Consider the following 12,534-nt stretch of genomic DNA (forward strand, 5'->3'; position numbering starts at 1 on the left):
GGACACGTCCCCAACCAGATAAGAAGTCTCTATGAAAAACCAAGATCAATCTCATGGTGCTGAAAGCGGATATCCATATGGGGGAAAATGAACTTTCACTCTTACCTTACACCATACACAACAATAAACTAAAAAAGGATTCATATGACTAAATGTATAAGTAAAACTAAAATTTCTTTTTTTTTTTTTTTTGAGACGGAGTCTCGCTCTGTTGCCCAGGCTGGAGTGCAGTGGCCGGATCTCAGCTCACTGTAAGCTCCGCCTCCCGGGTTCACGCCATTCTCCTGCCTCAGCCTCCTGAGTAGCTGGGACTATAGGCGCCTGCCACCTCGCCCGGCTAGTTTTTTGTATTTTTTAGTAGAGACGGGGTTTCACCATGTTAGCCAGGATGGTCTCGATCTCCTGACCTCGTGATCCGCCCGTCTCGGCCTCCCAAAGTGCTGGGATTACAGGCTTGAGCCACCGCGCCCGGCCAAACTAAAATTTCTAGAAGAAATTGTTTGCAATCCTGTTGCCCAGGCTGGAGTACTGTGGTGCAATCAAAGCTCACTGTAAACCTGAACTCCTAGGCTCAAGTAATGCTCCTGCCTCCACCTCCCAAGTAGCTGGGACCACAGGCTTGTGCCACCATGCTGGGCTAAGTTTTAAAAAATTTTTATTTGTAGAGATAGGGTCTCGTTTTGTTGTCCAGGTTGGTCTCAAACTCCTGGCTTCAAGCATTCCTCCTGCCTTGGCCTCCTAAATTGCTGGGATTACAAGCATGAGCTACCGTGCCCAGATGACTGGTGGTAAATTTAAACTGAATGGCTCATGATATTATTTGGATGTCTGTCCCCTTCAAATCTCATGTTGAAATATGATCTCCAAGGCTGAAGGTGGGGCCTAGTGGGAGGTATTTGGTTCATGGGGGTGGATCCCTCATGAATGGCTTGGTGTCCTCCCCACAGTAATGAGTAAGTCCTCACTCTTATTTGTTCACGAGAGAGCTGACTGGTTAAAAAGAGTCTGGGACTTTCCCTCTCTTCTTGTTGCTCCCTGTCTCACCATGTAACACACTTGCTCCCCCTTTGCCTTCCACCATGACTGGAAGCTTCCTGAGGCCTCAACAGAAACAAATGCTGGTGCCCTGCTTCCTGTACAGTCTACAGAACCAGGAGCCAAATAAACCTCTTTTCTTTATAAATTACCCAGTCTCAGGTATTCCTTTATAATGACACAAAACAGACTAACACAACTTAAAACAACAGAAATTTAATCTCTCACATTCAGGAGGCCAGAAGTCTGAAATTCAATTGTCAGTAGAGGCTGGGCACGCTGGCTCATGCCTGGAATCCCAGCACATTGGAAGGCCGAGGCAGGTGAATCACTTGAGGTCAGGAGTTCAAGACCAGCCTGGCCAACGTGGTGAAACCTCATATCTACTAAAAATACAAAAATTAGCTGGGCATGGTGGCAGACACCTGTAGTCCCAGCTACTTGGGAGGATGAGGAAGGAGAATCGCTTGAACCCGGGAGGCGGAGGTTGCAATAAGCCATGATCATGCCACTGCACTCCAGCCTGACAGAGTAAGACCCCACCTCAAAAAAAAAAAAGGGGGGGGGGCTTGTAGCTTGTATACAAATATATGTAGGAGCTTTATTCACCAATGGCCCCAGAGTGGAAATATCCCAAATATTCATCCACAGAAAAATGGATAAACAAATTATAGTGTATCTAGACAACGGAATACTTCTCAGCAATAAAAATTAATATATGCTCCACACAGGGAAAAGCCTCAAAAACATGCTATGTTAGGCCTTTCTTCTCTTGCTATAAGGAAATACCTGAGGCTGGGTAATTAATTTATAAAGAGGTATTTTTGTTTGTGAGACAGAGTCTTGCTCTGTTGCCCAGGCTGGAGGGCAGTGGCGCAATCTCAGCTCACTGCAACCTCTGCCTTCTGGGTTTGTGCGATTCTCCTACCTCAGCCTCCCAAGTAGCTGGGACCACAGGCACGCACCACCATACCCAGCTAATTGTTTTTGTATTTTTAGTAGAGACAGGGTTTTGCCATGTTGGCCAGGCTGGTCTTGAACTCCTGACCTCAAGTGATCCACCCACCTCAGCCTCCCAAAGTGCTGGGATTACAGGCGTGAGTCACTGTGCCTGACCTATAAAGAGGTTGAATTGGCTCACAGTTCTGCAGGCTACACAGGAAGCATGGTGCTGGCATCTGCTTGGCTTCTGGTGAGGCCTCAGGAAGTTTACAACCATAGCGGAAGGCAAAAGGGGAACAGGCATCTCACATGGCGAGAGTAGGAGCCAGAGAGAAGGGGGAGGCCCCACATGCTTTTAAATGACCAGCTGTTGCGTGAACTCAGAGGGAGAGTTCGCTTACCACCAAGGGGATGGCACCAAGCCGTTCATGAGGGATCTGCCCCCATGAGCCAGAAAAGTCTTAACAGGCCCCATCTCCAACATGGGAGAGCACATTTTAACATGAGACTTGGAGGGAACACATATCTAAACCATATCGCTGCCAAACAAAAAAAGCCTAGCAAAAAAGGGTATAGAGTGTGTGGTTCCAATTATATGGGATTCAAAACAGAAAAATGAATCCCTATGGCCAGAGAGACCATCGGTAGAAATCTGAAGCCAGGGGCAAAGGTGAACCAGGCAACGTTCTGTAGAGATAAAATGTTCTATATTTGGATTGGAGTCCAAGTATATACATTTTTCAAAATTCAAACTATACACTAAAAATGAGTGTTTTAACTTATTTTTAAAGAATATTCATCTCGGCCGGGCGCGGTGGCTCAAGCCTGTAATCCCAGCACTTTGGGAGGCCGAGACGGGCGGATCACGAGGTCAGGAGATCGAGACCATCCTGGCTAACACAGTGAAACCCCGTCTCTACTAAAAATACAAAAACTAGCCGGGCGAGGTGGCGGGCGCCTGTAGTCCCAGCTACTCGGGAGGCTGAGGCGGGAGAATGGCGCAAACCCGGGAGGCAGAGCTTGCAGTGAGCTGAGATCGGGCCACTGCACTCCAGTCCGGGCGACAGAGCGAGACTCCGCCTCAAAAAAAAAAAAAAAAAAAAAAAAAAAAAAAAAAAAAGAATATTCATCTCACAGAATTAGATATAAAAGTAAAAACCTGGAATTAATGTAAATCTCCAACAGCGGGAAATTGGCTACATAAATTATAACTTCCAACGAACAGTGCCTTCTTTAAACAAATGCTCCTTCTCATAACTCCACTAACATAACAGTAAATTAAATTTTACTGAATTCTAAAATGAGTAAGAAAACCTCATTGTGATACTGAGGAACACTAGAGAACCTAGTGTCTAGTTTTCAAACTGGTAAGTACTGGCCAAGAAGCCTGTCTCCTGCCGTTCCTGTGCTAACTGTACCACCTGGTGACAGAATAGTCAGTGAGAGGATGTTTACATTTTTTGGAAGTACTATAGCTAATATGAGTGAATAAGGAATGATAAAATTTGGAAACTGCCCAGTTTGCCACCTCTGATGTACTAAATGGAGGCAGCCAAACATCATCAACAATACTAATACCCAAAGTTGGAAACTGAAGAGTACCCTGCTATCTACAAAGTGGGCTTGCCAAAAAATTAGAACCCGATCAAACCTGTAGATTCAACTACTGATGTTCAAGAAAGATGACAAAAGAACTTGTTTAATGACCCCACAGGATGCAGTAAAGAAAATCCACATGATGGTATGCTCTATAGGATTATAATTTGTTACTTCAATAAATTGTTTCAACAACAATCCAAAAAATTAAGAGACTTAGGATATATCAACTAAGTGCAAATGTAAAATTTGTCTGAATTCAAGGCAACAAAGAATTATATATATAAGACAATGGGAAATTATGGTGTGATGGGCTGAGTTCTACCCCCCCAAATTCATATGTTGAAACCCTTAATTCCCACTACCTCCGAATGTGACTATATTTGGAGATAGAACCTTTGAAGAGGTAATTTGGACGCACACCCAAGATACTAGCGACGCTGGTGCACGGAGAAAAGGCTGTGGGAGGGCACGGGGAGAAGACAGCCATCTACAGGCTGCAAAAGGCCCCAGGAGAAACTGCCCCTGGGAACCTCGATCTCACACTCTAGCCCCCAGAGCTGTCGTTTCAGTCACCCAGTCTGTGGTGGTTTGTTATGGCAGCCCTAACAAATTAATATGTGTGGTTATATTTAAACGTCACTATTGTTTTAAATAAATACTAAAATATTTACAGATGAAATAGGTTGTCTGGCATTTGCTTCAACATAATGCAGTGGGTGTGCTGGGGGCTGAGTGGATGAAAGTGTAGATGAGGCAGGATCGACCACTGGTTAATGGTTATTCTAACTATTTGTATGTATGTTTGAAAATTTTCGTAACTTTATTTATTATTTATTTATTTATTTATTTATTTTATTTTTTTTTGAGAGGGAGTCTCGCTCTGTCACCCAGGCTGGAGTGCAGTGGCCGGATCTCAGCTCAGTGCAAGCTCCACCTCCGGGGTTTACGCTATTCTCCTGCCTCAGCCTCCCGAGTAGCTGGGACTACAAGCGCCCGCCACCTCGCCCGGCTAGTTTTTTGTATTTTTTAGTAGAGACGGGGTTTCACCGTGTTAGCCAGGATGGTCTCGATCTCCTGACCTCGTGATCCACTCGCCTCGGCCTCCCAAAGTGCTGGGATTACAGGCGTGAGCCACCGCGCCCGGCCTATGCTGAGTTTTTGACTGCGTGCATGGGAAGCACAAAACATTCAACTTGTAAAAAAAAAAGCACAAAAACAACTAGAATGTAAAAGTTTTGGTAATATAAAGCCATCTGTTTCAGCCCACCTTGGAAACCTGTAACATTCATTCATTCGTTCGTTCATTCATTCAGTCAGTCATCTACTTAATTTGAACTGGAGTCTCGCTCTGCCTCCCAGGATGGAGTGCAGTGGCGTGATCTCAGTTCACTGCAGAGATCCACGGGGATCCACCGTGGAGGGGTCCTGTGGTGTCGGTGATCTCCGTGAGGCTCCCGTGCTTTTCTACCACAAAGGCGCCACGGGAGAGCTGCCTCTGGTGTTCACACTCAGCCTTTGTCATCGATGAGGTCAGTCTTCACTCCTTCTTTCCTTCCTGCTTTCAATCAATTCATCTATTCTTTCCCTTTCTTCAAACTGCAGCTCCGCTTTGCTCTTTCTGGAGCTCCTTGAGACAAGGTAGAAATCCGTGAGTTTGCAATTTTTCCTTGAGCTTTTTTTTCAGGGGCCTGTTTGCCCTTGATGGGCTATTTCAAGGCTTGCTTGGCAACAGCTGCATTGGTGGAATCACAAGACGAGGCCGGAGGTTTTGGAAGTTCTGCTGCTTCACATTTTTGGTTTGGAAAAGGTGCGAGGGGTCCTCTCCTGGCGTCTTTGATCTTCTGTGCTTGGGCTTCGTGTTCCATGTTGCGTTTGTTTCCTGTGGATTCCAGCTAATGGCTTCCCCTGGCATTTGACTTCGTGACATGTAACGGAGTTCTCCTGAAGGCTGGGACGCATTCCAGAGTATTTGTTAGGCTCGCGTAGGAAAAGATGTTTGATTGCCACGACATACATTCTCCCTAACGTCGGTGCAGCACCTCCCTGGACCCCTGTGCTCCACTATCTGCAGGCCCGGGGCCGTCACTGTCACCCCGCTGCTGCCTCCGCCGCACGGGGCTTGAACATCTTCCTGCCTGGAGAGGGGGACCCCAGGGATGTGGGGGAGGGGGCGCTCACGGCGCAGAGCTGTTTGGAAGGCTGTGGTGGGAGCCGACGTCCCCCTCCTGCCGCTAGGCCCAGCAGGGCCCGACACACCCACCTCAGGATCATTTTCTTTTTAGTGACACATAAAATACTGATGTCTTAAAATGGATGGCAGGTTGATTGAATAAAATATCGTAAACTAAACCTCATAAAATAAAAAAATTGGAATTTCTTTTTATTTATTTATTCTAAAATCATAGAGACGATGTCTCCGTATGTTGCCCAGACTGGTCTCAAACTCCCCGCCTCAAGCGATGCTCCCACCTCCACCTCCCAAAGTGCTGGGATTCCAGGCAGGAGCCACCGCGCATGGCCTTGAAATTTAAAAATATGAAAATGGACAGAGATAGTATATAACCATTTAAAAGAATATCTTTGAGGACTATTTAATGGAGACTTGCCAATAATTATAATATGGAACAAGTAGAAGGAACATAAAAACCATGTAGAGTACAATTCAATTTTGTTTAAATATATGTAGATTAGATGGAAATATACCAAAGTGTTAATGATGGTTATCTTAGTGTGGTCTTTTTTTTTTTTTTCTTTTTTTCGAGGCAGAGTCTCACTCTGTCGCCGGGGCTGGAGTGCAGTGGCCGGATCTCAGCTCACTGCAAGCCCCGCCTCCCGGGTTTACGCCATTCTCCTGCCTCAGCCTCCCGAGTAGCTGGGACTACAGGCGCCCGCCACTTCGCCCGGCTAGTTTTTGTATTTTTAGTAGAGACAGGGTTTCACCGTGTTAGCCAGGATGGTCTCGATCTCCTGACCTCGTGATCTGCCCGTCTCGGCCTCCCAAAGTGCTGGGATTACAGGCTTGAGCCACCGCGCCCGGCCCTTAGTGTGGTCTTACAAGACTTTATTTTATCTCTATATTTTCAAACTTTTCCTATGATGATTTATCTTATAATTGGATAGCCATTTTTATAACTATGATATCATTTTATCTATGAAATTAAATTATATAGTATTTAGTACATAGTCCATATTAAAACTGTCCCATTAATTAAAAGCTGTCCCATAAATATTAATTTAATGAAATTAAATTAAATGGTATAGTATCTAATACATTGTCCATATTAAAACTGTCCCAATGTTGTTAAGAGTTTTTTTTTTTTTATACAAAATCCAATCAAGGATCACATATTTGTCATGTCTTGTTAGTCTCTTTTAATTTTGGATAATGTGTTGTTGTTGTTGCTTATCTTTCATGATACTGACTTTTTTTTTTTTTTTTTTTGAGACAGAGTCTCGCTCTGTCACCCAGGCTGGAGTGCAGTGGCGCCATCTAGACTCACTGCAACCTCCGCCTCCCAGGTTCAAGTGATTCTCCTACCTCAGCCTCCGGATAGCTGGGATTACAGGTGCCTGTCACCATGCCTGGGTAATTTTTGTATTATTAGTAGAGTTGGGGTTTCACTATGTTGTCAGGCTGGTCTCGAACTCCTGACCTCAAGCAATCCACTCCCCCACCCCCGGGCCTCCCAAAGTGCTGGGATTACAAATGTGAGCCACCATGCCCAGCAATACTGACATTTTTGAAGAGTCCAGGTCAGTTATCTTGTAAAATATCACATAATCTCGATTTATCTAATTGTTTTCTCAATATTAAACATTTCTGGCAAGAAAACTATCTAAATGATACATCCCATTATGTCATATCTCATTACTGGTCATGTGAAGTTAGGTCACTTGATTAAGGAGGTGTTTGCCATATTTTTCTTTTTCTTATTAGTATTTTGAGACAGGGTCTCACTGTGTTGCTGAAGCTGGAGTGCAGTAGTACAGTCATAGCTCACTGTAACCTGGAACTCCTGGGCTCAAGTGATCTTCCCACCTCAGCCTCCTGAGTAGCTAGGTCTATAGAGGTGTGTACAACCATGCCCCAGTTAATTTTTTTTTAAATACTGTTTTGTAGAGATGGGGTCTTGCTGTTGCCCAGGCTGGTCTTGAACTCCTAGCCTCAAGCAATTATCCTCCCAAAGTGGTGGGATTAACAGGCATGAGCCACCTCGCCTTGTCCATTTTCCTATTGTGGAGGACCTCTTCCCTTTGTAATTAATACTTTGAGACTGTTAGACTAATCTGTTCCATAACAAAGTTTCACCTGATAGTTTTAGCATCCATTTATCATCCTTGCCTGAATTAATCACCACACTGGGAGTTGTAAAATAGTAATTTTCTAATTCTAAGATTCATTTGGCTTTCATGAGGTGGCAGTTGTTTCTAGAAATACATTATGGATTCATTGATTTTTTTTTTTTTTTTTTTTTTCTGAGACGGAGTCTCGCTCTGTCACCCAGGCTGGAGTGCAGTGGCTGGATCTCAGCTCACTGCAAGCTCCGCCTCCCAGGTTTACGCCATTCTCCTGCCTCAGCCTCCCAAGTAGCTGGGACTACAGGCGCCCGCCACCTTGCCCGGCTAGTTTTTTGTATTTTTTAGTAGAGACGGGGTTTCACAGGGTTAGCCAGGATGGTCTCGATCTCCTGACCTCGTGATCCGCTTGTCTCGGCCTCCCAAAGTGCTGGGATTACAGGCTTGAGCCACCGCGCCCGGCCTGATTTATTTTTATTAAATGTGTTATAATTCACTGACATCATTCTTCTTTTGAATGCTTGAAATTTTCCAAATCATCTTGTCAGGCAGGGTTCCTTTAGGCTGGCTCCCATATATATCATTTACCTTCCCAGCTGCTGAGCACGTGACTGCTTTGGCACGTTGTACTTCTGGGGGTCATTTTTTTCATGGAGCCCTGTTTTTTTAGTAAAATATGGTATTTTGAAACTAGAATCTGGGTGGCACACTGATACCTCCAAAGCAAAGCTACCATCACAGGATTCTTCCTCACCTTATTTCAGTGTTTGTGAAATAGTGAAATACATACTTGAAAGATCATCTCCCACAGCAAGAATCTGGTTCCCACATGGACAAATGGTGAGAACCACCACACACTTGGGCCTGCTAGAGTGGAGAGTGGAGGGAGGAAAAGCATCAGGAAGAACAGCTGATGGATGCTGGGCTTAATACCTAGACGATGGGATGATCTATACAGCAAACCACCATGGCACTTGTTTCCCTGTGTAACAAACCTCCACATCCTGCACATGTACCCCTGAACTTAAAAGATGAAGAAAATAAAAGGGCAGGAAGCAACATTAATAGCAAATTAGAGATTAACTTAAAGGATCAGGAAGGGTCCCAGCAGGAAGCCGACTCCAACTCCTGTGATTGAATGTAGAATTTCAATGAAGAAATTAACAACAAAAAAGAACCTGGTCCCAATGACATTAGTATATTGATTCAACCTACAATACATATTAAGTAGTTTCAGAGTTACTACACTGATAGCATTGCCAACAATTAACCATGTAAATAAAGCCTAACATTTTTCCATATTTTTTGTCCCTTGACTATATTCCACTAAGCTTGTATAGTCTGAGTACTCTGCTAAAAAGTTACCTGAATTCTTTTCTTTGTATCTATATAATCAATTTTATATAGTGTTTTATTAGTTTCTCTTTGTACATTCAATGACAGGATTTCCTTTGTTTTCATTATTTTTATTTTATTTTAATTTTACATAATTGAATATATAAAATATTTACATGGTTCAAAATCAAAACTATATTAAAAAGGTACGCTCAGAAAAGTCTCATTTCCATACTTATTTCCTCCACCAATATCCACCCACCTCCTATCATTTATTTCTGGTTTATGGTTCCTGTGCATCTTTCTGCAAAAATAAGTGTGTGTGTGTGTGTGTGTGTGTGTGTACATGTGTGGTTATTTCCCTTTACATCTTAAATACAAGGTAGCACATTAGATATGCTTTTTGTGACTCTTTATTGCCCCTTAAAATATCCTAGAAAGCACTTCATCTTTGTTAATAGCTATCTTCCTTTTTAATTTTTCAAAAATTGTTTTTATGGCTGTATTATGTAGATATATTACAGTTTATTCAGCCAGAATTCTATGAGTGGACATATACGTTGTTTCCAAATTTGTTCTATCTGCAAATAATGTAGCGATGAACAACCTTCTGTACATATTCTTGTTATTTTGTGAAGGTGTTTCCTCTGGAATAATTACTAGAAGTGGGGCCATTAGGTCAAAGGGTGAATGCTTATATAATTTTTTTAGATATTGCCAATTTTTCTTTCATAGGGACTGCTGATCACCATTTTTGAATGATGGTTTAACTGGTATTGAATTCTAAGTTGAAGATAATACTCTCTTGTGTTTTCAGTTCTATTGCTGATGAGAAATCTGTTGTTTCTCATCACTGTTTCTTCAAGGTATGGCAGAAACTTATTCTCCATTTTATCTTCCCTTCTTTTTCCCAGGCACGTGGCTGACTTCTATTTCCCAGGCTCCCCAGCAATTAGGTATGGCAGGTGGGGCGTGCGCAGACACAAGGGAGACCATTTCTGGCCTAGCTTATTCCCCACCACCCGCTTCCTGTGGGAAAGCAGAGCAACTCTGAAACCCATGTGGGTGCCGTCAGCTGGGTCCCTGAGGGTACAGCCACCTAGTGGCCTGAAATACCCACCCAGGCCTGCTACACAAGAGAAGTAAGCTCATACTGGATTTGACCCATCGCATTTTTGATCTTTTTTTTTTTTTTTTTTTTAAGGTTTTTTGGCTGTAAATTTATTCAATGCAAAATAATACTCTTCAATTTTACTGAGGTGGCTGACCACGTCCACGACCAAATCCGCCTCTAAACTGGAATTCGGTTGCTGACCCAGCCCCAGCCTCGGCTTTCTTGTCGGCACCAGGTGGCACAGCACTCCGTCTGTAGGTATCTCTGTCAGCTTCCCCTCTTGTGAGTCTCGCAGGTCGCTCACCCTCCAGAACTTTAGGCCGAGGCCTGCCAGTCTCTGGACGGCTACGGCGTAGGGTGGCAGGCACAATCTCCGGGGGCAGATGAAGGTAATCACGGAGATACTGGATACCCTCATTGGTAAGGTACCAGTAGAAATGTCTCCAGGCAAACTGTTCCTTCACGTAGCCTCGGGACTTGAGAGACTGCATGGCCTTCATGACATGAAGGTTGGGCACATTCTTGTCTGCCAGCTCTGGGTGCTTAGGCATGTGGACATCCTTCTTGGCCACCATGACTCCCTCCTTAAAAAGGAGTTCGTAAATGGCAATCCGGTTCTTCTTAGGCATCAACATCTCGGCAGCTGCAGGGTCCGGGGCCGGGGCTGGAAAAGCATTTTTGATCTTTTTAAAGCATTTTAGCCCATTTTACTTAATACAAAACTGTTCTAACTGGTTCTTTTTCCTATCCCTCCCCCTTGCTTCTACTTCATAATTTTTATCTACTGCAAGACTTCATTCATCTTAAGAATTCTAAACATACTTATTTTATTGTCATTTCCAGGAATTCCAACTGCTAATTTCACTTTTAGTAAATTCGTGTCTTGCTTGAACAAATTTTCAACTCTACGTCTATGTCTTCATGTATTTTAAAGTTTTGCTTTGCAAGCTTACTTTGAGTAAGAGTTTTCGATTGCTGTATCTTTCCCACTCTCTCCCTTCCCAGACAGCTTTCAATCCCTTCACCTGGCCTCTCAGGACTTCTTCCAAACTAGGTCTCAAAATGCCACTTGGTGTTCCTGCTCAGTTGTGGTATCAGCGATACTGTGGATCCAGGCCCTGGGCCAAGAAAGCAGCATGGCTCAGCTTCTGGTTCTGAAGCTGCGTCTTTATCTCTGAAACTTCCAGAAGCCCATTCCTTTCAGGTAAACCATCTTTTCCAGCCTTCTTTCTTAGGTTTGGAAGGGAGGGCACTGCGATCTCTGATTTCAGTGTAGCCAGTGTTTCTTAGAGGTATGGGAGAAACTTGGTCATTCTCCCAATTTACATTCCCTGGAGCCTGGCTCCAACTCCTTGGTCTCAGCTCATGTGGATACTTTTACATCCCCATCTTCTCTTTTTTAAAATGTTTTTAGTTTTAAGTTCAGCCTCCACAGAGTCTCAAAAATTGCCAGTGCCAACCATATTTCACCATGGCAGGGTACTGAGAAAAGTTTTCCATTAGGAAGTGTCTCAGATAAACTTCACTGGCTATGAAATGGCCACTGCACAAAGCTACATCCCCTTATTCTAAAAAACCTGAGTTCCTGGTTGCCTCTGCTGGAGAGGCCTGCAGCTTGAGCCTGCTTACCTCTTTGTATTTCAACTTACATTCTAGGTAGTCAGAATGACCATAGCCCAGTTATACTCATTTGGTTACCCTTTTTATATTATAACTACCTTTGCTAGGTGTTTGGAGCCTGAACCCCTGTGCCATCTTGACCAGATTTCTCAACTTAAATAATTGTTTTGCTCTCCTGCAGCTCCTGTATACATTTTGTAAGGCCCTCTTTACATAGTGAATGTACTTAATGCCACACACACATAGTATGCACTCAAGCTAACCATAGTTCTCAGAAGTCTTGGTATTGCCAGTTATGAAATGACTTCACTGTATCATTTGCCTGCTTTCAGTCTCATACAAGTATTAACTAGAGCACTGATGTATGAAATGTGGTATTCTGCATATACCCACATTATAGTTACTGTGATGGTTCAACCACCTTGTGATTCACCATGGCCCATGGGCTTTTTCTGCCAAAAATAGGCACGATGCCAATCATTCTCCAATTTGAACCTCTTACTTACAAAATTAATTCACCTTCATTTGATTTTATCCAGTATTTTATAAATACTGTACCCCATTAATATAGGTTATTTTGACTTCTGTTTCTA

At 43.5% G+C, this 12,534-nt stretch overlaps 2 protein-coding genes and 2 pseudogenes across 4 annotated transcripts in view; all 4 read right to left on the reverse strand.

Moving 5' to 3' along the window:
* Positions 1-12,534, reverse strand: part of GPR160 (G protein-coupled receptor 160) — a 43,591-nt gene that overhangs the window by 11,232 nt on the left and 19,825 nt on the right. The gene's annotated exons all lie outside the window — the stretch shown is intronic.
* Positions 4,958-5,706, reverse strand: LOC104659777 (annotated as a pseudogene).
* LOC104676553 (40S ribosomal protein S10) lies at positions 10,398-11,007 on the reverse strand. The gene has a single exon (XM_010381711.2). The coding sequence runs from the start codon at positions 10,954-10,956 to the stop codon at positions 10,459-10,461; it is 498 nt and encodes a 165-aa protein (XP_010380013.2). The 5' UTR covers positions 10,957-11,007; the 3' UTR covers positions 10,398-10,458.
* LOC115900808 lies at positions 11,748-11,876 on the reverse strand (annotated as a pseudogene).

The sequence above is a fragment of the Rhinopithecus roxellana genome, chromosome 1 (genome assembly GCF_007565055.1).
Source record: "Rhinopithecus roxellana isolate Shanxi Qingling chromosome 1, ASM756505v1, whole genome shotgun sequence".
Lineage (NCBI taxonomy): Eukaryota > Metazoa > Chordata > Mammalia > Primates > Cercopithecidae > Rhinopithecus > Rhinopithecus roxellana.